Source organism: Sceloporus undulatus, chromosome 1 (genome assembly GCF_019175285.1).
Source record: "Sceloporus undulatus isolate JIND9_A2432 ecotype Alabama chromosome 1, SceUnd_v1.1, whole genome shotgun sequence".
NCBI classification, from domain to species: Eukaryota; Metazoa; Chordata; class Lepidosauria; order Squamata; family Phrynosomatidae; genus Sceloporus; species Sceloporus undulatus.
In genome coordinates, this window is record NC_056522.1 from 278,197,557 (window position 1) to 278,225,019 (window position 27,463).

The 27,463-nt window shown below is 39.5% G+C and overlaps 1 protein-coding gene across 7 annotated transcripts in view; it reads right to left on the reverse strand.

Moving 5' to 3' along the window:
• The window catches only part of SBF2 (SET binding factor 2), a 364,188-nt gene that overhangs the window by 218,102 nt on the left and 118,623 nt on the right, over nucleotides 1–27,463 (reverse strand). For all 7 annotated transcript variants that reach the window (XM_042461173.1, XM_042461134.1, XM_042461050.1 and 4 more), the window contains exon 2: nucleotides 16,068–16,205. In XM_042461173.1, coding sequence (XP_042317107.1) covers nucleotides 16,068–16,205 — 138 coding nt within the window. The remainder of the gene's footprint in view (nucleotides 1–16,067; nucleotides 16,206–27,463) is intronic.

A 27,463-nucleotide genomic window follows, 5' to 3' on the forward strand; every position in this document is an offset into this window, starting at 1 on the left:
AGGCAACAAACGGGGCATCCTCGTCCGAAAGCGGGGGGATACGGAACGAGGGAGAGCCCGAGGCGGACCCCAAAAGGGGATGGGGCTTCGTCGCCTGATGAGGGATCAGACGTCCCGAGGTCGTACGGCTCGTTGTCCCGGCGGGGAGTTGTCACCATCCGGGAGAGACGGGCTAGAGAGTGAGCACGGAGGGTCCCGGCGGCAGGCGGGACGGGTCAACACGGGATGAGGTACTGTCCCGTGCACTGGTCATGGACGGGAGATCCAGGAAATGCCTGGAAGAGGTCCTGATCAGATCATGGTAGGTACAGCCAGAGCCTCGTCGGCCCTCAGTACCTAGGGTGGCTTGGTCCCGTGAGGCAGGAGCGCGGCCGTCTCTTTGGTGGAGGTGAGGGGAGATCGACCTCGGCCTCTGAGGGGAGAATGGAGCCATAGGAGTCCTGAAGCTCTCTCCCTCGATTCAGAGTCCACATGCACAATCTGTAGGCTGTCCGCCGGACAGATACAGAGAGGTGAACATAGTGCAGCGGACTCTGGGTTTTGAAGCGGCACCGTCCGGGAAGGGGCCGGTTATAGAAGGAGTCGGGGGGGTTGTTCACCAGCTCAAGGAAACAGGCGAAAGTCGACGGGTACTGGGCCTCGATTCAGGCGGAGAGGCACGTGAGACCGTGCTTGGGGGCCCCTTACGGCGGCTTTTGGGGGACGCGGGAGGGAAGAGACGAGTGAGCCCGCTTCTTGTCCTGGGGGGGAGCGTTTTTCCCCTTTTTTCTAGGAAGCCTTGGGGGCACTCCGGCTTCCCCAAGGACGGCTCCAGAGCCGCCCGGCTGGTGAGAACCCTCTCAATAGAGGGTGGCCTTGAGAGTCCGATTCCGATCTTGGCGGGCTTGGGCGGACCATGGCCTTGCAGTGGACCAACAGTTGCCCTGGATTTGTGTGTCTCGCCCAGGCAGAGGACACCACTTGTCGTGGCCACTCGGCTCTGGGGAATTTTTAACCCCGCACTTAGTGTATTGCTGAAAGCGGCCATGGTAAGAAAGTCCGTTACCACGTCCGAGTCAAGGCCCAAAATGAGGAAGTCGTCCATCCAAGGGAGTCCGAAAGACATGGTCAGTGAATTTCCAAACAGGTCAAAAGCCAGAGATTCCAAGTAGAAGAGCAAGCAAAAAGCTAGCGGACGTTCCTCGGAGCTGCTTTAGCGCGGCGGAAAATGAAGGGAACATGAGGAAGAGCGGGCCCAACCAGGGGGCCTTATATACGGGTGGGCGGGGCTACCGCCTAAAAAAGTTGCAGAAAAAGTACATTATTTTCTGCCTAGAGATTCTAGGAAGTTTCGAGGATTGCTGCGCAGGCGCAGAAAATAAAACCATTGTGGATTCGCAGAGAGACCACGAAGAGAAAGAAGAAACCTCTTTTTCCTCCTTTTGAAGAGGGGGACCCTCTCTTATATTTGGTGCTCAACACATCTGAAAACATCCTAACGTGTAAAGAACTTGGCGTCAGTAGCATTTGGGGAAGCCAAGGATAAGCGCCAGAACAAGATGATGAAATTAAAAAACAGTTGACTATTTTGAACAAAAAGTAATGGGCTTCTGTAGTTCGAAAATGTATAACTTTTAGATTCTAAAAATAGCATTCAAAAAAGAATATTAAACTGCAAAGAGGAAGCTAAAATAATACTACACAGAGTGTTTCATCACATGAAAATCTGAAAACACTAAGGAAATCTTACAACCCTACCAGACTACAGTATTAAAGACTCCATTTAGCAACATCAGGCGCGTTACAGACGGGCATAAAAAAGTACGTGCTCAGCACGTACTAGGGTTAGGAAAGGGGCATCCCTTCCGGATGCCCCCAACCACTAGTATGTGCTCAGCACGTACAAAATGGTGGCTCCTGTCCACACGGGGGATGCCATTACGGACGTCGCACCACCTCTAACAACGGGGCGGTTTGCGGGTGTGACGTAGTGGGGCCGCCATTGAGTCGCTAGAGCGCCCTTTCTGCGGCCCCGGAAGGAGCTCCGTTTCGGAGCTCCTTCCAGCTTTGCGTCGCTGGGCGGCCAGCCTTTACATGGCGCTGTGCCACAGCGACGCAGAGGAGAAAGGGGCCGAGCGGCCCCGCCGTTCATCCTCTCCCCGCCGTCACCGGGTGCCTTGGGCTTGAAGCCCCAAGGACACCCTTCTCCAGGCCGCCAGGGAAGCAGTCTTTTGCCAATTCCCTGCGGCCCTGGGAAGTGGCCGTATCGGGGCTCGGAGGCTGCCGTCTGGCAGCCTGCGGACCCGATACAGCGGGGGGAAGGGGCGGGTGCAGGCCGCCCCAAACGGCGGTCTGTAACCCGCCCGCCTCAGTGAATCCTAACCAATACTACTCTTACCATGGGACATGAGCATTGAAAATATCATAACAGTTGTAACAATGAGGACGATAATGGCCAAGATCCTACATTGGAGTTGCATACTGTAAATCCCTGTAGGTAGAATACACATGATGCAGAGAACCCAGCCATGGTGTTGAATGGACAAAACTATGCAAACTAGTGGCAAGCAAATGCACAAATTATATCTCACTATTATGCTGTCTCTACACATGGCATGGACAAGTTAATCTCATGCATATCTCCATGCCACAATGGTTACCACACAACAAACACTCTGCTTTTTGCAACCTTGAACGAATGTGGGATGTTCTGCATGAGATAAAAAAAAATGTTCAAGTGTTTTAATGGAACTCATTCATGACACCAACAGGATTCTGGCCCATTTCTGACAGCACAAGTTAAAAATAATATTATTTATGGGAACTTTTTATTTTACCCTTTTATTAAAGGATTTTAGTAATTGGTAGGTTCTATAATTGGCCTTTTCTGTATTGATGCATTCCACATGAATGGAAGGATGTAATATCAGGTTCTCTATACAAGAAGGGTTGAAGGGGCAGTCCAACTAATTATGGACATATGGACATACCAGATGGAATTAGAAAAATGTATGCTAGATCATTTATTTATTTAATAGCCTGTGTTTGTCCCATAAGGGACTCATATCTTCTGTATAACTAGATGATGGGAATACCACCAACAATATTTTGGCATGTTCATTTCTAACTGGCTAGAATAACAATCTCCGATCCCATTTAGTACCAAAATAAAAGGTAAATCAATATCAATCTTTATTATTATTTTTTCTATATCACATCAACAATGTACAAAAAACAGATAGATATCCCCGTCAAAGGCATACAATCTAATTGGGTCTCAGTACTATATTGAGTGATAAAATGTGAAGTCGAAGGATTCTCAAAAAACTTATTGAAGTGGTCCAAATAGATAAATATGTTTACTTTGCATCTTGAATCTCTAAAACAGATTTTATCATGCCAAAACAAATTATGCCTTTTCTCATAAAAGTGAAGAATTAATACATGGTAAAATTACAGCAGTGCTTTATGTGCTCCCTGGTCAGTCACACTGTCAGTAACTAAAAGTGACAATTGAACTTAATTAATTTCATAACAAATTAAGCCTGGAAGAATACTCCTGCATCCAAGACATGGCATAGACAAGAATATACCCTACAGAAGGTGAAACTTTAAAAACAGAAATTTCAACCCCATTAGATTATGTGAGCTCTACTATTAAAAACATAAATGACAATTAAGAAACATTATTTCCATTTCTACACCCTTAACATATTTGAACATATGAATCCAAACTTGTATCAGGAGTAACTTGCAACATCAGCTGAAGCATATGTCCCAGCAAAGTGCTCACTAGAGTGCCTGAGCCACTGTCGTCTCCTCCTCCTCCACCACCACCACCACCAAAGAAGCATGGTAAATAAAGCTTTGTTCATTTACCAGATTCCATTCTCTGAGCCAGAGGGCAAAAAGAAGCAAGCACTGGCAACTAGTTGGTCTTCTTCCAGATTTCTGCTGTTGTTTGCTCAAAAGTGGCAAGCAAACAGCAATGTCAAACATTCTGCCATTGTGGCTACTTCCTCAGTCTCACTCTGGATGACAGCAATGAATGAGATGGATCCTTATTGGAGGTCCTTTTGTCAAATCTTGGCATGATAGTGAAATGAAACACTTTATTTGAGAAAAAAAATTAAGTTTATTTGAAAGGGTTATCTGTGGGGCTTCTCCCAGAATCGTGATTTTGCAAATACAAGTTAAAATTTGATGTTGTAGTTATCAAAGAATGAACATACATGTTGGAACATATCTAAAGCTCAGAAGCTCTGAAGATGGCTAGTAATTTAGATGATTTTAAAGAAGTATTAGATAATTGAGTTGCTCATTGGCAGTTACAACCAAATGAAGCCTTTTTAATTAGCAACCAAACTGAGGCCCCATTCCCACTCGCCCATTTGCCCTGGACAGAACTGGGCAGATCTGGTTCCCCCCTCTCAAATCTGCTTGGAAATAAGTACCCACTATGTTTTACCTCAATCGGGGTAATTTACCCCTCTGAAGTTCACATTTGCGGTACCGGTTTAAAATGAAGGCTCCTTTGCTGTCAATGAAATTCACTTCCGCTTTGTCAAAGGTGACGTTTCCTACAGCCATTGGCCAACGGAATGGGTGCTTCCCCCCTCCTTTTAAAAAAAAAACTGGCAGCAGTGTGCACATATTCCGCCAACCTGTCAAATTTAAAAACCTCTAGGTGTGTTGTGTGTATTTGGGTCATTACAGATTATGGCAACCCTAGAACAACCCCATCCTGGGGTTTTCTTGGTGAGATTGGTTCCGAGGAAATTTGCCATTGTCTTTCCCCTGAGGCTGAGAGAGTGTGACTCCCCCAAAGACTTGGGTTTCCACATGCCAGCCTTTAGCCTCCCCTTCGCTTCCAGCCCAATGCTACCTCTGAAGCCCTTGCCTCCCCCCCCCATGTCATCCTCTTCCCATCACAATAATAATAATAATAACAATAATAATAATTCCTCACCCCAGAATGCCATCTCTGCATCCTCTTGCTTTGCTTTCCCTCCGATTGCCACCCCAAAATGCAATCTATCTTTCCTTCCTCTTTGGATCTCCTTGCTCTGCCTCCGATTGCCACCCCAAAATGCAATCTATCCTTCCCTCCTCTTTGGATCTCATTGCTCTGCCTCCGTTTTCAACCCCAAAATGCCATCTATCTTCACCTCTGAATGCCATCTCTGCATCCTCTTGCTTTGCCACCTCAGAATGCCCCACATAACATACACATACACATATGTAGCAAAAGCATTCTGTCAATTTGCCAAATTGAAAGAGAAACATTTGTAACATTCGTATTGTAGCATTCGCATATTACACAAAAAATAATTTTAAAAACCCTCTTGCAAAGTGAGGTGCCATGCTGTGAGCAAGCAAATGAAGCGGAAATGTAGCACAAGTAGACACATTCTATCAAAATGTATCAATAGAACTATTTGCATAGTCTGTCAAAAATAAAAAATTACAAAGGGAGGGGGGAGAGAGAAAGCTGCCTGCGAGAGGGGAGACATGTTCCACCCACTGCCCTCCCTCTGACCTAAGCCCTCTCCTGAACTTGACCCAATCATGACCGGGGCCAAGTTCATATTTGCCAGGACCTGGTTTTTCTCAAAAGATACAGGTAAAACTCCACTTTCAAAAGAGCCATGCCAAGGGGCATTTGCCCCTGAACGGGTGTGCAAACCTCAATTTTGGGTGTAGAAGAATCGGGGCCAATATGAACTTCCCGCTTTTAATCCGGTTCCTGAACCGGGGTAAAAGGTAGTCTGAATGGCCCCTGCGTATCAGATATTCAGAGTCAGCAATCACAAGCAGCAGCACAAGAACACCATTATCTTGACCACATCCTAATTGTGAACATTCAGAAAAATCAGAATGGTCATTACAGCAGTTTCCTCAGCCTTTCTTTTGCAAAAGGGATTGTATGTGTGTATAATTCAATAATAAATTCTGTCAATACATATCAGTATAAGGTTGATAAAAAGGTTCTTATCAACTGTAGCTGATATGCAAAATTATGCTTAGAATATTTATACATTAGAAAGCTATAACGTCATACTCATGAACTGATCAGCTATCAGATAACCTGCAAACATTTTATCTTTTTTCCCATTCAGCTTAATTGGTAGTGGAGAAAAGAAATTTGGTGTTATAGCAAATACTAAATAATTCTGAAATCTTGCTTACTGAAATCCATCACATGAATTATTCTCATTAATAATATAGTTGAATGACATTTTTTAAACCAACGTGAACACCAGTAAAACATTCTGTAAAAGATATGACATAAGTCACTAGAGACTACATAATTTGAACCAGATGGGTTGTGCATATCAGAGCTATGGATTAGCCAATTTACATTCTGATCTTAAACATTTTCACAGACATAGCTCCCTAAATTGTTTTTAGATTAGCTAGACTAGGAAATGAGACGCAGCTGCATCAAATGGTATGAAAGAGTAGCAAATTCTTAGTTATTTAATTTGTTAATATTGTATTTTCATTGTGATGAGAGTAAAGTCTGGTGGAATATTCTGTCTCAGGTGGCAAAGCAACCTGGGTGACCTATACCATGAACCTTGATCTGTAATGGAGGCATGCCATTTGCTGCTCCATCTCAGGCAGCAAAATGGCTTGAGCTAGCCCTGACTCTATCTTTACACAATACTCCAGAAGTACTGTAGACTTCAGGACAGCACATAATACTTTAAGGAAAACTGTAGACTATAAGCCACTTCAAAAGGGGGAGAAATAATTTCTACAAATTGGGGAATGTTTCGGTTAGGAATATAGTCAAATAGATTATAAGTGAACAAAAAGCTATTGTGAGCACCATGTATGTCAAAGCAGTAATTATTTGATTGGTAAGAGATGAAGAAGGGACTGTATTTTAATTAATCACATGCACATAGTTCAAAAGCATCATGTTTCTTTAGCTATAATGTACTTAAAGTATGTGGATAAGCCTTTACTAGGCAAGTTCATATTAAATCAAACACTGTCTTCACATGTCAAAGAAATGCAAGCAAAGATTTTAAATTAATGAGCTACTTATAAAAATATTTAAGATATCTAGGTCATTCAGAGTCTTGGAAAACAAACAGAAGCAAATACAAGATTGAAATAAGATCCTAACAATTTTAGTTTAAGTATTTAAATTCTGGATATCCATTATACAAAACAAATTGTAATTAAGATGTATGTGTTAGGAAACAAAGAGATAATACAGACTCATGTGAATGCTTTGCTGACAAATATTTCATCCCAATGCAGTAGAAAAAAATGTTCTAGAACAGTTTGACCTTGTACAGAGAATAAGCAAGCCAAAGCTAACAAACCCCACCTTATCTAAATGTGCAGAAAAACAGACATAAATCAAAAAGATTTTAATCAACTGTAATCAAATTTTGATTAAACACTTCCATACATTGTATTCTTTGAGTTTTTAATGATGCCAATAAGCGTATACATGAATTCATCCTAAAGAAAATGTTGTTCTCAAAGCAAATTTAGTGCATAAACAAGGTTTAAAGTCTTCCCTTCCCCACCACCATTCCCTTCTCCTTTTGTGTCGCGTGTTTTTAGATTGTAAGCCTGAGAGAAGGGAAATGTCTAATTAAAAATAATAATAATAATTGTAAGCCACTCTGGGAGCCTTTAGGTATGAAGGGTGGGGTATAAATACAGTAAATAAATAAATAAATAAAATGGATTATTTCTTTAAAATGGCTTAATAAGATACCAAAGCAATAAAATAAAAATGCAAATAAGTTTCTTAACAGAATTGTTAACAAGAGAAAATAAAGATTATATGAAGCACCCCCCCCCCCAAAAAAAAAGGTATCCCAAAGGTATCCTAATAGTGATTTATTAGCTCAAAATGTTTCAAGCACTGTGGCTCCTTTTCTGCAGCAAATTATTTAATCAATTTAAAGTATAAACAGAAGTGTATACCATGCTATGTCAAGTGTATTTTGCGCCAAACACAAAGTACTATTCTTTCCACCCTTTACATGGCATACATCAGGGTGGGAAACAGCCCAAGAATGTACCACCTCAAACCTGAGTGGTCAGAAGTTCACATATGGTTTTGAAAAGAGTAAATTTTGATGTTAAATAGGCCAAGGTGGTGGAGTGCAATCTATTTTAAAAGTTTAACACTTTGTTCCTTGAGATTTCTAGGAGAGGCCATTCAATCTTTCTCTAGCCATAGAAATGCAGTCTACTGAGTCTGGTGTGGTCAAGAGCCACAAAAACAGATTCAAGTGGATCTGTGCAGCTTCCGGATTGTACTTTGCCCACATCTGCTTTACATGGATTAAACCAACGGAAGAAAAGTCATACAACATTAACTCCACAGCAGTTAAGAGGTATATACAATGATTATCCCCTACAATCTGAACAATTCATATGACACATATATACATTTTTAATCCAAGTGATCCATAATCCATACAATCAGTCTGAATCAATTACAATGCACCCACGTTATACGCGGTAGCGACATACGCAGCTTTCAGCGTGCCCCATTAGAAGTAATGGGCACGCCATGGGCATGAGCCCCATTACTCCTAATGGGGTTTGAGCAGACGCGAATTTCCTCTTATGTGGGGGATCCAGAATGGATCCCCTGCATAAGGGGAAAGCCCACTGTGTGTCATAATGCATACAGAAACAGAACAGAGTTTCCCTGCATCTTCAGAATTGACTACAGAAACTGTTAACCCATAAAATCACATGGAACTGTTATTATCATCAAACATACAATTAGTTTAAAGTTTGTTTTCGTCAGCCTCATCGATTTCTGTTTCCAAACCTTGTTAATTTGTTTTATATGCCACCTTTCTACCAGAGTGGGACCCAAGGAGGCTTACAGAAGAAAGCAGTTACAACTTGAGGCAATTAAAATCACATTTAATACAGTATAAAATTATATTACAATAGTATAAAATTATTTTTAAAAAATACAAAAGTTTTTTAAAAATAAATAAACAAAGCACATACCACAATAAGAAGCCTCCCTGAGAACAATTACATATTTAAAACCTGCTTAAAGGTCTTTGCTGTTGACAAAAGGAAAGCAGGGAAAGGGCTGGCTTAACCTCCCATGGAAGGGCATTCTAGGGTCTGGGAGTAGCCACAGAAGGCTTTCTTGTGTCCTGACCAAGACAGCCTGTGATGGTGATGGGACTGAGAGAAAGTACTCTCCTGTAGATCTTAGAACTCTGGCAAATTTGTATGGGGAGATACGGTCTTCAGACAGACATCATGATGGGCATTTTGTCTGGAGTTCAGTGAGCTGAGCTTCCAACCTGGGGACAGTCTGGCTGACTTTGAACAAATTGCTCTCTATCAAATTGCAGTATTTCAAGGTTCACCTTAGGATTTTGTGGCTAATCGTATATACTCTTTCAACTTCCACTCAAAGCTACACCAATTCTGAAAAGTCCAAACTGAAACAGTTCACCACTTTCACCATACAGAAAATAGCACATAGCTCATGACACTTATCAGAAAGGAAAAACGCTCCACCTCTCACTAAAAATGAAAATGTCTGAAAATTTAAATTTCTGTACTTAAACTAATAAAAACAAAAGGGACAGAATTCAATCAGACAGTTTTAATAGTTGTCCACAACTCCAGTTGCTAATCTGTAATTTTATATAAGCAGTACAGTAATATGTTTACAAGAATATGCACAAGAAATACTTTAAAATATTAATATCTGCCAAGAGAAGGACTATCTTGAAATACTGAAATACCCTGTCAAGGAAAAGGTCAAAAACTGCAAGATATTTTACACTTCAGGACTTCCTTAAGAAAACCACATTTTTGTGCACAGTTCCCCCACCACCACAAAACTCAAGATTTTTGAACAAATAAATTCTGCACTGAAAAGCCCTAAAAATAATCAAAAATGTAAAAAAATCATCAAAAATAGCACAAAATTTCTGATAATCACAACTACTGGGGTGAAAACTTTTGTAATTCTTTACTCCTGTATGCAAGAATAAAAAAGGGAAGATTTAAATCCCTACAAAGGAGTAAAGAGTTTGACTGCAAATTCAATAATTTTATATTTAGTAAAACTAGACAGCAGATTAATCCTGGTGAGTGCACACAATGAATAAATATTAGTATGTGTAGAAAAAAAATATTGAGAAAATTTCAAAAATGATGAATGTTGAAAGGATAAATACCTGTTCTAAATAGAATCAGATTTTCCACTACAAATAAGATGTACCAAACACCAGTGCAACATGAGAGATGTGGCCATAATCTTTCATTGACAACTGACTGGACTACTATAATGTGCTTTACCAAAAGCTTCAACCGAGGACTGGAGGATGGAGGGGTTTTTATTTATTTATTTGTTCCCATTATATGCCATCTTTCCAGGGCTGGCTCATCCATATAGGCGAACTAGGCAGCTGCCTAGGGCAGCAAAATTGAGCAACAGCGGGGCTGCTTTTTCTGTATAATTTTTTGCGTAATTAAACAATATTAAACTTTATGATAAAATTTATTACGGTCAAAGACCAGCAGATCAATGGTTTAAAAAATACATAAAAAGTAAAATAAGACACATATAAGAAACTGTTCAAAGTTTAAAAACGGGGAGATAAGAATCTATCCACAAGATTAAAATAATACGTTGCTACTACAAACAATATTAAAGTGAAAACTCATTACAGCAAGTGGCATAAAAGCAAGCTACCGTATGATGGTTTCTTTATACAATGGTCAAAACATAAATGTGTGCCCCCCTGTGTCCGTGGTATGTCATCATTTGCCTTCCACATGTGCTTTGAATGTAACCTCAAGGTCAACAGCCCCCTCTCCTCTTGCTGCCCACCCTCCTTACCCTTGGTGCCACAACATGGAACGCCAGTCACCAGTCATCTTGAATTTACTGTTTACAACAAACAAACTAGTCTGTTTTCGTGTTTTGCATTTTTAGTAGTGATCATGCAATAGTGTTTCAGTGTTTGTGTTTGATTTTGAATGTTTGCCTAGGACCTTCTTCGCTGTTGTTCCCACCTTATGGAATGGCCTGCCAGATGAGATTCGTCAAATATCCAACTTAGATAGCTTTAATAAAGTGGTCAAGACGGCCTTCCCAGAATACCCCCAGCTACATATGGATTCCCATACTTGGGAGTATTCTGTATTTCTACAATTCTGTCCATGATGAGTTTGCCCACTGCTTTTATGCTATGATATCGTGTGATTTTAATATAAATATGTTGATTTTAATGTATGAATTTTAATCTTAGAATGGTTTAATTTCTTTTTGTATATATTGGTTGTATATATTTGTATTATTGTTATCTCTATACATCTGTATTATTTTAATTGTTGGAAGCCACTTTGATTGTTTCTTACAAATAAGTGGGATATAAATAAAAGTTGTATTATTTATTATTATTATAGTATGTTTAATACTGTGTTGCATTCTTACAACAAGTTTTAAACTAAGTAAGGAGGAAGTTTTAGTTGTTTAGGCAAGTACTCTATTTATTATTATATTATCTTAGGGGATAGGGAGTGCACAGCCACCCTGTATCCTATGTCTTTTATCATTACGTAATAAGAAATCAGAAAAAGAATTTTGTTCTATAAAAGGCAATAAATTAGGCTACAGAGACAATACAAGCAGAATAAAAAAGTCTTTAACCTGTAAAAACCTAATTGGCTTTTTGATTAATTCTCAATACTAGATGAGAGATTGGAACCTATATTTTATGTCATGTTTAGCTTTAACAAACGAAACAGCGGAAATCAAGAGGTGAAAATAATTATGAGGGGTGACGGGGTGCCAAAATATTTCTCGCCTAGAGTGGCCAAATACCTAGAGCCGGCCCTACGCCTTTCTTCCAATGTAGGGCCCAAAGTGGCTCACAAAGCTAAAACAAGATCATCAAAAAATCTGACAATAAAAATTAAACCAAATTAAAAATCATCATATTAAAACCATGATAAACCCACACCCCGTATATACGGTACTTGACCATAAGTCAACCTCATGTATAAGTCAAGGGCAGGTTTGGGCACCAAAATTATGGATTTTGATATGATCCGTGGATCCGTCAAGAATAAAATGCAGGAGCATATCAGAAGCATGGGAGAAAGCCTGGAAAAAAACAAGTTCTTTCACCAAATGTCAGGATTTAAAGGAAAAAATTTTGAAAATACAGTTGTCCCTCCATATTTGCTAGGGTTAGGGGAACAAGACCCCCGTGAATATGGAAAAACCGCAAATAACAAAAACACTGTTTTTACCTGAGAGGACACCTCTGTAGGAATCTCTAGGTCCTCCAGTGCAACTCTGTGGTCAATGCCCAACATACACTGAGCATAGAATGGCACTGGAGTAGCTACAAATGGTCTTTCAGTGCAACTTTTAGTTAAAGTTGACCACAGAGTTGCACTGGAGAACCTAGACAGTCCTAGAGAGAACATATTAATGACATCCGTGAATAATCAAATCCGCAAATATCAAAGCCGCAAATATGGAGGGATGACTGTACCACCAAAATAGGTGGTATTATACCCCGGCCAGAATGAAAAAGATGTTTAAAACAGAAACAAACAGGTGTTGTAACTGCCAAAAATAAAAAGGAGCGATGAGCCACATGTGGTGGAAAAGTGAAAAGTTAAAAGGGTTTTGGGATGATATACACAGAATAATACAGCAAATTTATGGTATAAAATATAAGAAAAGACCGGAATTGTACCTTCAGAATATGACACATTTCATGAAGGCAGAGGATGAGAACAAGCTATGGCGAATTATATTATACATGATACACTGGCTAGGATATTAATAGCAAAATATTGGAAATCAAAGGAGAAGTTACAGGTAGATGAGTGGCTGTTAAAACTTAATGAGATTAGAGAGTTGGACAGACTTTCATGTACTCTAGAGGACAAGAAGAGAGACAAAATAGAAAAGGAATGGATGCAAATAGTGACGTATTGGGAGAAAAGATGGGGTGTGGATAAAAATCTGATCTAATATTATGTATAAATATAATAAGCGAATAGATCAGAAGAAGAAATATTTTTCAAGGAAATCAAAGTTATAGGGACTATTAGATAAAATTAGGAGAATATGTATGGACATACAACCCTTTTTATATAAAAAAAGGAAATGTGATAATTCAATGATGGGATTGTATAACTTTATTGCAAGAAACAAATAGAAGTGTGATAGGCAACACAGATAAGTTCTTTTAAAGCAGGGAGTGAAGAAAATAAAGAAGATCAAATGTCTTGTGTGTTATTGAAGTTTGCACTTATGTGACTTGTATTGATGAAGATATTATTGGAAAATTTAATAAAGATATAATAATAATAATAAAGGTCAGAAGTGGTATTGCGGTGGAGAGAGTAGAGAGGGGGTCAGCACTTCTTTTAGCTGCTCCTGGGACAGACTAAGCTCTCATCTTTCACAACTCTACTCAAAGAAGGGATGGTTCCTTTTTTGATAAGAGTTCAAGTACAGTTCTTACACCAATGAGTGGATAAGTCAACCCAGCTTTTTTGGGTCAAATTTTTGACTAAAATTTCTACACTTATACATGAGTATATATGTGCTGATGGTGACAAACATCATCAGTTGAGCTATCAGTTTGGCTTCATTATGTTGTCTTGACTTATGGAGGCCTTTGAGTAAGTTTCAAGAATTATATACTTAAAAATCATTTACTTTAAAATGATCTTAAAGTTATCTTAGGAATCATTTTATTATTTATTAATGAAATTAGAGCATTTTTAACTTGTTAAAAGCTCACTGTTATGCACAAGTTTGGAAGGTAAATGCACTGGGCCTTAATCAAACAAAGTCAAAAAGCAATGCTGGAAGACAATAGTTTCAGACACTATAATACATTTCAAAAATACTCACTGAAATATCTTGTCCTGGATTCTCCCTTGAGGGATAGCCAAGAAATGTGTCATAAATAAATTATTTGAAATTTCCAGTTTTGGTGCTTTACTTCAATAACTATTTTTGAACTAATTATAATCGCTCAAATATTAGTAAGAAAAATATTTTAAAGGGAAATTGCCAAGTAGGTTACACCCAAAATTTAACCTAGCTTTTCTATTTTAAGGGACATATTCATATATCTAAATATACATGTGGGGTTTTTAAAAATGCATTTTAAATCCAAAAAAAATGATTAAGCAAACAAACCAGATGGAAAGTAAATGCATCATGTAATTATGCAAGCATGCATAGATGAATAACTTGCAAACCCACACAATGTGTTTTTTCTTTATAAATGCCTCTAGGTTTGAACCAAACACAGTGCTACAATGGTTTGTACAATATATTGTAATATATTATATTTTATATTATATGTACTGGTTGAACATTTCTTATCCAAAATGCTTGAGACCAGAAGTGTTTTGGATTTCAGGTTTTTTTAGATGTTGGAATATTTGCATATACATAATGCAAATATTGTACTGCATATTGGAGATTGGACCCACATTGCAGAAATAAAAGCAGTTTGACAGCACTTTAATTTCCATGGCTCAATGCTATGGAATTCTGAGATACGTAGTTTGGTGGGGTACAAGAGCTTGCTGTATATAAAGCAAAATAGCTCACAAAAGTACAAATCTGAGTTCAAAAGCACTGAGTCATGACAGTTCAAGTGGTGTCAGACTGTTTTATTTCTGCAGTTTGGGAGCAGCCAATGTTTCATAGAATAGAATCATAGAATCGTAGAGTTGGAAGAGACCACAAGGGCCATCTAGTCCAACCCCCTGCCATGCAGGACCTCTCGATCAAAGCATCCCCTGACAAATGGCAATCCAGCCTCTGCTTAAAGATTTCCAAGGAAGGGGACTCCACTACACTCTGAGGGAGTGTGTTCCACTGTCCAACAACTCTTACTGTCAGGAAGTTCTTCCTAATGTTTAAGTGGAATCTCTTTTCCCGTAGTTTGCATCCATTGTTCTGGGTCCTGTTCTCTGGAGCAGCAGAAAACAAGCTTGCTCCCTCTGTGTATAACTTATAGCGTGAAAAGTAATTTTATACACAATATTTTTATTACTTGTGCATGAAACAAAGTTTGTGTACACTGAATCATCAGAAAGTAAAGGTGTCACTATCTCAAGCCCCCCATGTTGACAATTTTGGATTTTGGACTATTTTAGATTTTCTATTTCTGGATAACGAATACTCAACCTGTATTAAAAATTAAATTGTCATCTTTCAATATGCAGATATACAGTAGAGGGAGTAGCATTTTTAAAAAAATAGATTCAAGAATTTGTAATAACCCAAAAATAAAATACCATGTTCTGTGACTTTGTATAAATACACATTATGAAAATGAAACATCTTGGCATTTAAACTAAAAAAACAAAAAACAAAACTTCTGTTTCAAGGAAATATAAACACCACCCCCAGCCCCAAATAGAATTACAGTTCAAGTAAAAAACAAAACAAAACAAAATAACTAGTAAGTCTTCTAACTGGAGAGAACCAACAAAAGGGTGAAAAATAATTGCACCTTTTTAGTGACTACAGGTATAGAAGAATAGTCAAAATGCTCAGTAAGAGGAGAAGAAGCACTGCAAACCTCTGGTTATAATACGGGCCAGATCTTCCAGGTGAGAGTGCAAAGTGAAGAATTTGAAAGTTGTGTGTGCAAAAGCAATGTAGATTCTAAAAGAAGCAGTATAAACCAGTGCATGTGGGCATGGTGTAGTGGTTTGAGCACTGGACTAGGACATGGGAGACCAGGTTCAAATCCCAGCTAGACATTAAACCCACTGGGTGATTGTGGGCAAGTCACACTTTCTTAGCCTCAGAGCATGGCAATGGAAAAATCCCTCTGAAGAAACTTGCCAATAAAACCTTATGGTAAGTCCACCCTAAGGTCACTATAAGTCAAAATGACTTGAAGACATACAACTATAAATCAATCAAATGTATTTGGTTTGAATCCACACATTTGTATAGTCAAGAAATAAAAGTGATAATGAGTTTAGAAGTGAGTCACCTAGAATGATGAATACTTTTTAAATACTCCACTACTTGCTGACTTCTCCATTAAGACATGTACCTGCAAATTGATTTCTGCTTCATAGAAAGTCAGGCAAGAGCAGTAGTGTCGCTCTGAGTTTATATCTGTCAAAACCACCACAAAGAAGGTAGGCTGCTTCCTCTCTTTTGATAGATGCCATCCTCCAGGCTGACAAAACTATGGAGAGAGAAAAAAACACAAGTAAAATTTAACAAACGTGTATGTCAGAGAACAAAAATAATTCAACCTGTAAAAGTTATCATACAATGACTATAGATGACAATATATTAATTTTCCTGTGCAACTACTTAGCAGATCTTGAATTCAAAATCTGATTTTGAAACCACTCCCAAGCTAACACATTATTTTTGTACTTAAAGTACTGACAGCTATAGTACCAGTAATATCATATGTAGTCACCTAGACAAAAATCAGCTCTGTGACATTCCTGACGGCACCCACAATTTGGTTGGTGCTCCTCCCCTTCCCACACCAGAATTCAGCACATCCACAATGGCAAGGGACGTGCCATTCAACCTAACATGGTTGGGGAAAATGTGTCCCATGGGCTGCATGTGACCCCTGAGCTTCATTCTGTGGCCTCCAAAGCCTACCACATCTTCCTACCAAGTCCCTACACCCCAGTGTTTTAGAAATTCTGTCAACACAGTAAACATCTGTTGAATCTGCCACAAAAATGTGGCACTTTAGGTATCATTAGCCCCATTTACCCCCACAACCCTTTCCAAAAAATACTGGAATTACAGTTGGACCTCCTTATACATGGATTTTTTATACACGGATTCAAGCATCCACGGCTTGAAAATATTTTTAAAGGTATAAATTTCAAGTATCAACCCTTGATTTTTCCATTTTATATAAGGGACACCATTTTGGTATGCCACTGTATTTAATGGGACTTGAGCATACACGGATTTTGTTAATCACAGGGGATCCTGGAACCAAACCCCAGTGGATAACAAGGGTCCACTGTATGCTAAATTTGGGGTTCTATCCAGACTAGAAATGATGCGACATCACTTCCTGTTACACCAGCAGTAACAGTGCACCCCACAGGGATCACAAGGGGGATCCACTCCACAGTCATTCAACCCTGTTGTATAAATGCATGCATTCTGAGCGCTGATTAATCTCTCCCTCCAACTCTTTCCCCCTGAATCCAAATCCTGTGACAGATTCAGCAATGACTGTATGATACACTACTTTCTAAGTAGTGTGCACTACTTAGAAATTATAGGATGCAAAACAGCAGAAACGTGAGCAATTCTACTTTATTTTTGTAATAGAATAGGATCATTCTATTCTGATTCCAATAAATATTTCAATGTCACTGAGAATTTTATCTACCATATATGAATAAATAATGTACCTTATTTTGTACATCAGTGTATCATTTCATCCAAATATTGTTTATCACCATTTCCCATTCTGTTACATATTTGAATGTGCAACTGCACCCAAATTCAGAGATTATTCAGCAGAGTGTGCAGACTAATCCAGGTAACATGACACTTGCGTAACATGATCTAATTTGGTCATTCAGAACAAGTCCCAAGAAGTGGTGGTACAGTGTATTTGTAACATTAACTTTGCTAAGCCAATAGAGGTATTTTAATCACTGCTTTAATGAGATTTTTTCTTTTTTAAAAATAGCCAAAGCTTATTTCCTCTATAAACCCTTAGGAGACCCTCTTGTTCAGCATACATCAAGTATCTCTCTGGATTATCTCATAATCCATAGTTCAAAAAACAACACTAGGAAAAAGCAGAATGAATTGAAACATTGTGATATTTATCTAGGGCCTATTCTAGGCAAAAATCATGCATTTCTTAATTAACATGGGCAGCTGCATAAAGCAACTATGAGAAATACTTAAATATTTAAACATTGGTCTTTTTTTATTTCACTAACAATAAAGAGTATTACATATTTATTTATTTCTCCAAGTGACCAGTAACCTTTCACATTCACACAATTATGTAGTAACTGGCCCAGTGTGAATTGGCAATTATTCTTAATTCTGATGACACTTTTCCAGTAGGAATTACAGTGAGGAATATTCTTAATCACCTATTTCATAATTACATTTGTCCATTTGATTCCAGGGATGATCAAAATTAGGGCAGGGAGAATATTGTGCCAACTGGCTTTCAGTTCAGTAGGCAGGTAACACAAAATGATGCATCAACATACTGAAAACTGTTTATAAAGCCGTATAATATTTACCATCAGATGTAATACAGCACTAAAACAGGACAATAATCAACAAAATCAAAGCAGGTTTTTAAAAGCTCAAATTACTACTAATTTGGTATCATAGTTCTGATAACTATATTCCCACATTCCAACTGGACATACTGATCTCACTGACATTAGTTTCTCATAGGTTTCAGTGTGAAGGTGTGAATACATCTGCAGAACTGTGTATCACAGTGCTGCCACCTACAGCAAACAAACCCAGTAAATCAAGACTTTACCAATGTTACAACTTAGCTCTAACAGAGCAGACTTTGTAGACCCATGTAGCAAATGCACAGAATAATACAACCATAGTGTGAACATAAGTCCACCACAACATATGGATTTACTGGCAGACACAAAATCACAATATATATTAGTTATAGAAATCCTTCCTGATATATCTTCAGAAATCTTTTTTTAAACACCTTTGATAGATTTGATGGTGTGCATAGTATAGAGATTGAAGAAATCTCACTAAACTACTTACTTTTAGTGAGCACAGTCTATTGAGAGTTTGTAAGACATTTCTTGACTCTTTAACTTGCTTCTTTTTCTCAAAGTTTCCAAAACTAGCATAAAACTAGAATATTTTTCTTTTGTGAAGAACAATGCAAACCTATCATGGTTCTGCTACACAATTTCTTCAATTTCCTCAAACATCATTATCGCAAACACAAAAACTCTGAAGAATAATTCAAAGAAGGATAGGTTGCTTAATGTAACTATAGTTCTTTAAGTGGTCATCTGTGAATTCACACAAATGGGTTTCCCTGTGCCTTTGCAGGGACATTCGGAACCTTCTAGAATCACTAAGCAAGACTTTTGGGTGGTAGCTCTGCCCACCCTATATATACCCCTAGTGTTCCTGCTCTTTTCCCTCAATTCCAATTGGACATCGCATAGCAGCATAATAAGGGAACATGTGCAAGAGCATGACATGGCCTGAGGGGAGGATGGGAGGGTTTGTGTGAATTCAGAGACCACGACGAAGAACTACAGTTACAGGTAAGCAACCTGTCATTCTTTGTAGTGTGAATCACACAAATGGGTTAGACTAACAAGCTGTAGTCATTGGAGGAGGCAGTGTTGTGGCACCATATATAATAAACCAAAATGTGCTTTATTAAATATGCAAGTAGAAAGCATGCAATTCAATCAACCTCAATGCAAATCAGAAAGCAACACTACACTTTCAAAAGCTGCATCATTCTTTGCCCTGGTATCCAGCCTGTACTGTGTGATGAAAGTCAATGGCTGGAACTAGATTGTAGTTTTACAGATATCTTCTAGGGGCACCCCACCGAGAAAAGCAGAGGACGTCGCTACTGCCTTGGTAGAGTGTGCTCGAATTCGAGCCGGAGGAGTCTTCCCTGAGAGTTTGTAGGCTAGATGAATGGTAGCAGTCACCCATTTTAAGAAACACTGAGGAGTGACTGGAAGTCCAAGCTCCGAATTTGAGTAGCAAACAATCAGTCGCTTGGATCATCTCGAATCTGAAGTGCGGTCAACACAGAATTCAAGTGCTCTTCGGATGTCGAGCAAATGCTAGACACGCTCGGTATCAGTGGTCAGATTCAGAGCCAAAATAGGCAGAACAATATCCTGGCTCAGATGGAATGAAGATATCACCTTAGGCAGGAAGGTGGTGTCTGGCTGGAGAACAACTTTGTCCTTATGGAAATGAAGGTAAGGCTGGTCCACTCGGAATGCATAAAGTTCACCCGCACAACGTGCTGGAGTGATGGCAACAAGAAAGGCAGTCTTCCAAGTGAGAAGCCTGAGATCAGCTGTAGCCATGGGTTTCAAGGGCTGCTTGTAAAGCTGCACAAGGACCAACTCAAGACCCCAAGCCCGTGTTGGTACCAAAGCTGGAGGATGGAGGCTAACAAATCCTTTGAGGAACTTTTTAATCAAGGGATCTTGAAAGAAGGATGGGTGACCATCAAACTGGTAGAGAACAGACAGGTAACACTTTAAAGAAGAAATAAAGAGTCCATTGTATGGATTCGGGCAACAATGTAATGGTTGGATCTGCCAAACAACAAGGCAAAACATCTTGAGGTCCGAGTGTCGAATCCGACCATTGTGCACGGTGAGGAGTTCAGGATGCAAAGGCTGACAGAGAAGCCACACCGTTTGGTTTCAAAGCAGGGATTTGAAGAACCTTACGCTTTTTTTCACTGCTAGCATCTCAAGAGTATTGATGTAAAGCAGTTTCTCTTCGGAGGACCACTGTCCCTGAACTGTGAGGCCTTCCACATGAGTGCCCTAGTCATCCATAGATGCATCAGTTGTCGAGGTGAGTACAATTCAATGGTCAGCTTCTACCCCAAGCATACCACAGAATTGTGCTGCAGAGCCTATAACTGTCTAGAAAAGTGTTCTCCAGAGCACTTCTATGGTATGCTTCCACCAGAAGCCTAAGATACCATTCATTTGGGGTAGGAAAGATTGAGTTTGCGATTATCTACAGTTTTTGTTCTATACAATCAGTCCCAGAATGTGTCCCTTGTGTTAAATGGGGTCTCACTGTATATATCCTCAACAAACTGGAAAGGAAAAACAATAGCAAGATGTAATTAGTAAATGTAAAATATAAAAATCACAATTTCTTTTTCTTTAATTTTCAATCTTTTAAGTTTAATTACATGTCATTATGCATGACACATCTATGGAAGAAAAACTAAAATAAAGGAGTAGAAGCAATCTTGTTCAGTGTTTTATATGCCTTATATGGAGAACTTGTTACTTTTCATCTTTTCTTCCAGTTACAAGCCCTGCTGCAACTTGATCTCTGGTGAGCTATGTAGCAGAGTATTGGTGAACTATACAAAAAGCAACTAAGACGCAGTTTTAATACAATGAGCAAACACAAATGGATATTCCTACAACCTGACTTACAGAAACTAAGAAAATAGTACTTTCACTCTCTTTTCTCTTCATTTACTGAGATATAGCTAAGCCACAAGTAATATAATTATTTCACTTCCTGGCAATCTTCCCTTAGGCTGCCAAGAAATGGCTAGCATTAACATTTACTTCTTCTTTTCATTTGCAGCGTCCAAAATTTCCAGTTTCTAATTCAAATCAAGGCTGTGGCTCAGAATACTGGAGTGATGACTCATCATATGGTAGCTGCAATACAAAATACAATAACCACACATCCGGGTTAAGTTATATGGTTAATTCCATATTTTCAGATGTATGGAATTAACCATATAAGCTAACCAGGATATGTGGTTATTGTATTTTGTATTGCAGTTACTGTATTATGACTCATCACTTCAGTATTCTGAGAAACAGCCTTAACTTGAATTAGAGAATGTCACAAATTAGGAGGAATAGCTAATACTCCAGAGGACAGGATCAAAATTCAAAATGACCTGAATAGACTAGAAAGCTGGGCCAGAGCTAACAGAATGAACTTCAACAGGGAGAAATGTAAGGTACTGCACTTAGGGCGAAAAAATGAAATGCACAGATATAGGATGGGAGACACCTGGCTTAAGGAGACAACATGTGAAAGGGATCTAGGAGTCCAAGTAGACCACAAGTTGAACATGAGTCAACAGTGCGATGCGGCAGCTAAAAAGTCCAATGCAATTTTAGGCTGCATCAATAGAAGTATCGTATCTAGATCCAGGGAAGTAATAGTGCCACTATATTCTGCTCTGGTCAGGCCCCACCTGGAATACTGTGTCCAGTTCTGGGCGCCACAATTCAAAAAGGACATTGAGAAACTGGAGCGTGTCCAAAGGAGGGCGACTAAAATGGTGAAAGGTCTGGAAACCTTGCCCTATGAGGAACGACTCAGGGAGCTGGGGATGTTTAGCCTGGAGAAAAGAAGGTTAAGAGGTGATATGATAGCCCTATTTAAATACTTGAAGGGATGTCATATTGAGGAGGGAGCAAACTTGTTTTCTGCTGCTCCAGAGACTAGGACCCGGAGCAATGGATGCAAGCTGCAGGAAAAGAGATTCCACCTCAACATTAGGAGGAATTTCCTGACAGTAAGGGCTGTTCGACAGTGGAACACACTTCCTCGGAGTGTAGTGGAGTCTCCCTCCTTGGAGGTCTTCAAACAGAGGCTGGATGGCCATCTGTCGACGATGCTTTGATCTGGATTTCCTGCATGGCAGGGGGTTGGACTGGATGGCCCTTGCGGTCTCTTCCAACTCTATGATTCTATGATTCTATGACATTCTCCCAAAAATCTTAGGTCTATTATTTTAGCTCATTGGAACTTACATACAGACAGCCCTCCATATATCCACAGATTCTTTATCTATGAATTCAAGCATCTACAGCCTGAATGTGTGTGTGTTTGCATCCCAAAAAACAAACCTTAATATTGTCATTTTATACAAGGGATACCATTTTACAATGCCACTGTATTTAATGGGCCTTGAGCATCCACTGATTAACCTCTCTAGCAAGTCTGACTTCATTCTGTGCTTTAGCTTTTCCGACTTTACCCCTACCCATGCTCGCTATTTGTTTGAATTCCTCTTTGGTGATTTCCCCATTTTTCCATTTCTTATATATGTCCCGTTTAAATCTTAGCTCAGTTGAAAGTTCCTTACTCATCCATCCTGGTTTCTTGAGACATCTCCCATTTTTCTTCCTCATTGGAACTGTTTGAAATTGTGCCTTCAGTATCTTCCTTTTGAAAAAAAAAACCATCCGTCTTGAATCCCCTTCTCTTTTAGTACTCCTGGCCATGGGATCACCCCCAGTATTTCTCTAAGTTTACTAAAATCAGCTCTCCTAAAGTCTAGAATGCGTGTCTGACTATGCCTGGCTTCTCCTTTCCATTGTATAACAAATTACAGGTGTACATGATCACTCCCACGTAAGGATCCCACCACTTGCACTCCATTAACTAGGTCATCTCTGTTGCTTAGGACCAGATCCAAAATAGCTGATCCTCTTGTTGCCTCTTTCACCTTTTGGACAATGAATTGTCTCTAAGGCAAGTGAGGAATTTGCTAAACCTTGAAGATTTGGCTGAGTTTGACTTCCAGCAAATATCAGGATAGTTGGAAGTCATCCATCACTACTACATCTCTCCTTTCTGAGTGTGTGGTCATCTGTTCTAGAAAAACATCATCCAATTTCTCAGTCTGACTTGGAGGTCTGTAGTAGACTCCCACAAGACATCCCTGCAGCAGCAGGAAGCCAGTTAAAGGGACGGGAGGGTGGGAAAAGGACTATGAGCCCCTGCTCCTTAAAAGAACTGGCAAATGTAATCTCAGAGTCATTGGAAATAATTTTTAAGAGCTTCTGGAGAAGTCCCAAGAGACTGGATGAGGGGAAACCTTGTCCCCATCTTCAAAAAGGGGAAAAAAGAGGATCCCAACAATTATCGTCCAGTTAGGCCTGATACAGATAGGCACAAAGTGCCGGCCTATGGGTGGTATCATGGTGGAGCAACCACATGCTTGACGCCATGACTCCACCCTCTCGCACCATGACGGTGTGTGGCATCATGGTGCGACCCTGGCGCTGCATGTAGATAATGCAGCGCCAAAAGGACGTCACAAAGCCACTCCTTTTTCTGCTCTCCAGAGGCCGTATCAGGGCTGTGGTGTGCAGGGGTCATGGCCCTGATCTGGCCAGTAAAGGGGCTGCTGCATGCCACCCCTTAGCTGACATCAATACCAAGAAAGATTCCAGAGCAGATCATTAAACAGAGAGCCTGTGAACATTTAGAAGGCAACACCAAAATCACAAAAAGTCAACACTTATCCTGATTTCAGTAAGGCCATTGACAAGGTCCCACAAGACTTTCTTGCAAACAAGCTAATAAAATGTGGGCCAGACAATGCAACTTTTAAATTGATTTGTAACTGGTTGAATGGCCAAACCTAAAGGGTGCTCAACAATGGCTCCTCTTCATTCTGGAGAGAAGTGACTACAGTAGTGGGGTATGCTTATCAAATTTGTAGTTGACACCAAATTAGGAGGACTAGCTAATACCCCAGAGGAGAGGATCAAAATTCAAAATTACTTCAATAGATTAGAAAGCTAACAAAATGAATTTCAACATGGAGAAATGTAAGGTACTGCACTTAGGACAAATAAATGAAATGTATAGATATAGCATGGGGAACACCTAGCTTAATGAGACTATGTGCCAAAGGGATTTAGGAGTTCTGCTAGACCACAAGTTTAACTTGAGCCAACAGTGTGATGTGGCAGCAAAAAAGAACAATCAATTTTAGGCTGCATTAATAGAAGTATAGAGTCTAAATCAAGAGAAGCAATAGTGTCACTCTATTCTGCTTTGGTCAGGCCTTATCTAGAATACTGTACTATGTCCAGTTCTGGGCACCACAATTAAAAAAAGGATGTGGGTAAGCTGGAGCATGTCCAAAAAGACCTTTCCTGGAGGTCTTTAAACAAAGACGTGATGGTCATCTGTCGCGGATGCTTTGATTGAGAGTTCCTGCATGGCAGGAGGCTGGACTGGATGCTCCTTGTGGTCTCTTCCAACTCTACGATTCTATGCTTCTATGAGGGCAACCAAAATGGTGAAGGGTCTGGAAACCATGCCCTATGAGGAATGACTTAGGGAGCTCGGTATGTTTAGCCTGGAGAAGAGATGATATGGTAGTCCTGTTTACATATTTGAAGGGATGTCACATTGAGGAGGGAGCCAGCTTGTTTTCTGCTGCTCCAGAGACTAGAACACGTAACAATGGATGCAAGCTCCAGGAAAAGAGATTCCACCTCAACGTTAGGAGGAACTTCCTGACAGTGAGGGCTGTTTGACAGTGGAACACATTCCCTTGGAGTGTAGTGGAATCTCCTTCCTTAGAGGTCTTTAAACAGAGGCTTGATGGCCATCTGTCAGGGATGCTTTGATTGAGAGTTCCTGCATGGCAGGGGATTGGACTGGGTGGCCCTTGTGATCTCTTCCAACTCTATGATTCTATGAATGCAATAATAGCAAACAGTTGTACTTGTAGAAACTAGAACACCTGTAGGTTTCAGCAGATATCCTGCCTTAGTGCCTGAATAAACAATCTTTGTTTTCAATAGACAAATGTGTTTTTGTTTTTCACATTGTCCTCTAAATCATTTTATACCATATCATCATCTAAACCATCTCTTTGATGTGGTCCACAAAATATGTAATGTAACAAAACATAATCCAATTTATTTAACCCTGAACTTTCCACTGTATCTGCGAAGATTAAAGAGATAAGAACAGCCACAAGTATCTGTTAGGAGAAAGATTAAAATTGCATATTCTGCTTGATTAGGTAAATCATTATTAATATAACACTATCATTTGTTAATATAACACCACCATGCAAATAAGTGAGCTTAGTACATGTAAACACAAGAGACATATTTTGAATCCATTGAGTCTCAAGTATACCAGCACCATTCAACTGAGTGATCGCTGCAATTTCAGAGAAGAAATACATTGAGCAATTATCTTCAGCAACATTTCGACTCATGCTGGCAAAACTGCATGAGCATGACACTTTCTAACATCCACAGCTCAGATTGTTAGAGAGGGAGGGAGGGAGGGAAGAACCACCACCATCAGCATGGTATAAAAACAAGCTATTGACAAAACTATTTCTGACTTTGTTGTTACATGTTTAGCCAAATACCTTGACAGAAAGTACTATGTAAAGATTTATTTTCCATGGTTTTTTATGCACAAAAACATACTCCAAGCCAAGTTAAAATACAGCCAGATTCCTTCCTAGGTTATGGTATGAGATGCAGCATTATTGCTGTTCCTTCCATACACTCACAAATTTATGCAAGTTTTAAGATGTTGTAAAATGCACTCACAGCATGCTCTACTGTTCCAGAGGACAGCATCCAATCAAATTAAAGGTACATATCTTTAACAAAGTAGATGCATTCCTGGGTCTGCAAATTTGACTGCCCACTGTTCACCATGCCCCGTATAGCTCAATGGCAGTGAAATGAATGCACACAAGTGGAGGGCCCCTTGTACAGTGGTCCTTCCCTTACGCAGGGGATCCGTTCCGGACCCCCTGCATATGGTTGCGCGGCTGCACAGCGGCGCACACACCCCATTACTCTTTACGGGGCATGTCACCACTTCTTCTGGCATGGCTTCCAGCATATGCTGGAAGCCGCGTATAACATGGGTGCATTGTACTTCTTTAACAGAAACTTTGTTACTAGAGGTAGGAAATAACATGGAATGCACAGAGATAGGTTCCTACACTCCACTCCACTCCACTATTTTGCACCAAGTTCAGAAATTTCAATTAGTTCAAAACACAGCAGCCAGATTGATTGTTGGTACATCTAGGAGTGGGCATATCACAACAATATTAAAATTACTCCAGTGGCTGCTATTTAGTTTCCAGACAAAGTACAAAGTGTTGGTTATTACCTTTAAAACCCGACATGGTTTGGGTCCAGGTTACCTACAGGATCGCCTCCTCCTGTATAATCTGCCTTTTACACTCAGGTTGTCTTTACTTCAACCAGCAAGACCTAGACTGGCAACTGTCAGCCAAAAGACATTTTCATTGCCACTCCTAGACTGTGGAATGACCTGCTGGTAGAGATTCAACTAAGCATGCAGTATTCAACTAAGCATGCAGAATTTAAAACAATATTAGATTTATCTCTTCTGGCTGGACAGTTAATTTTAAACGATGAATCTTAAATTGGGATATTTTAATTGTATGTTTTATAGCATTTTAATGTACTCTATATTTATGTGTTTTAACTTATTGTATTCAAATTGTTTCATGTGTTTTAATCTGTATTGTATCCCACCTCAAGACTTGTGAAGAAGTAGGTAAGAAATAGAATATATTATTTTATTGTTGTTAATAATAATAATAATAATAATACATTTTATTTGTGTTTCCCCGCCTCTCCCATAGGATCGAAGCAGGGTTACAGACTAATTAAAAAAACCATTACAAACAACAATATCATAATAAAATCCAATAATACAAAAACTCTAAAAACAATCATGCAACATACATATCCGGGGTAGGCAAAGAATCGATGGTATCAAAAATTACACACTTCATTCTTCAGGGGGGAAGGCTTGACAAAAGAGGAAGGTTTTAAGACTCTTTTTAAATGATTCCAGGGGAGTCTTAAGACGGAGCTCATCGAGAAGACTATTCCAGATCCTCGGGGCAACAAATGAAAA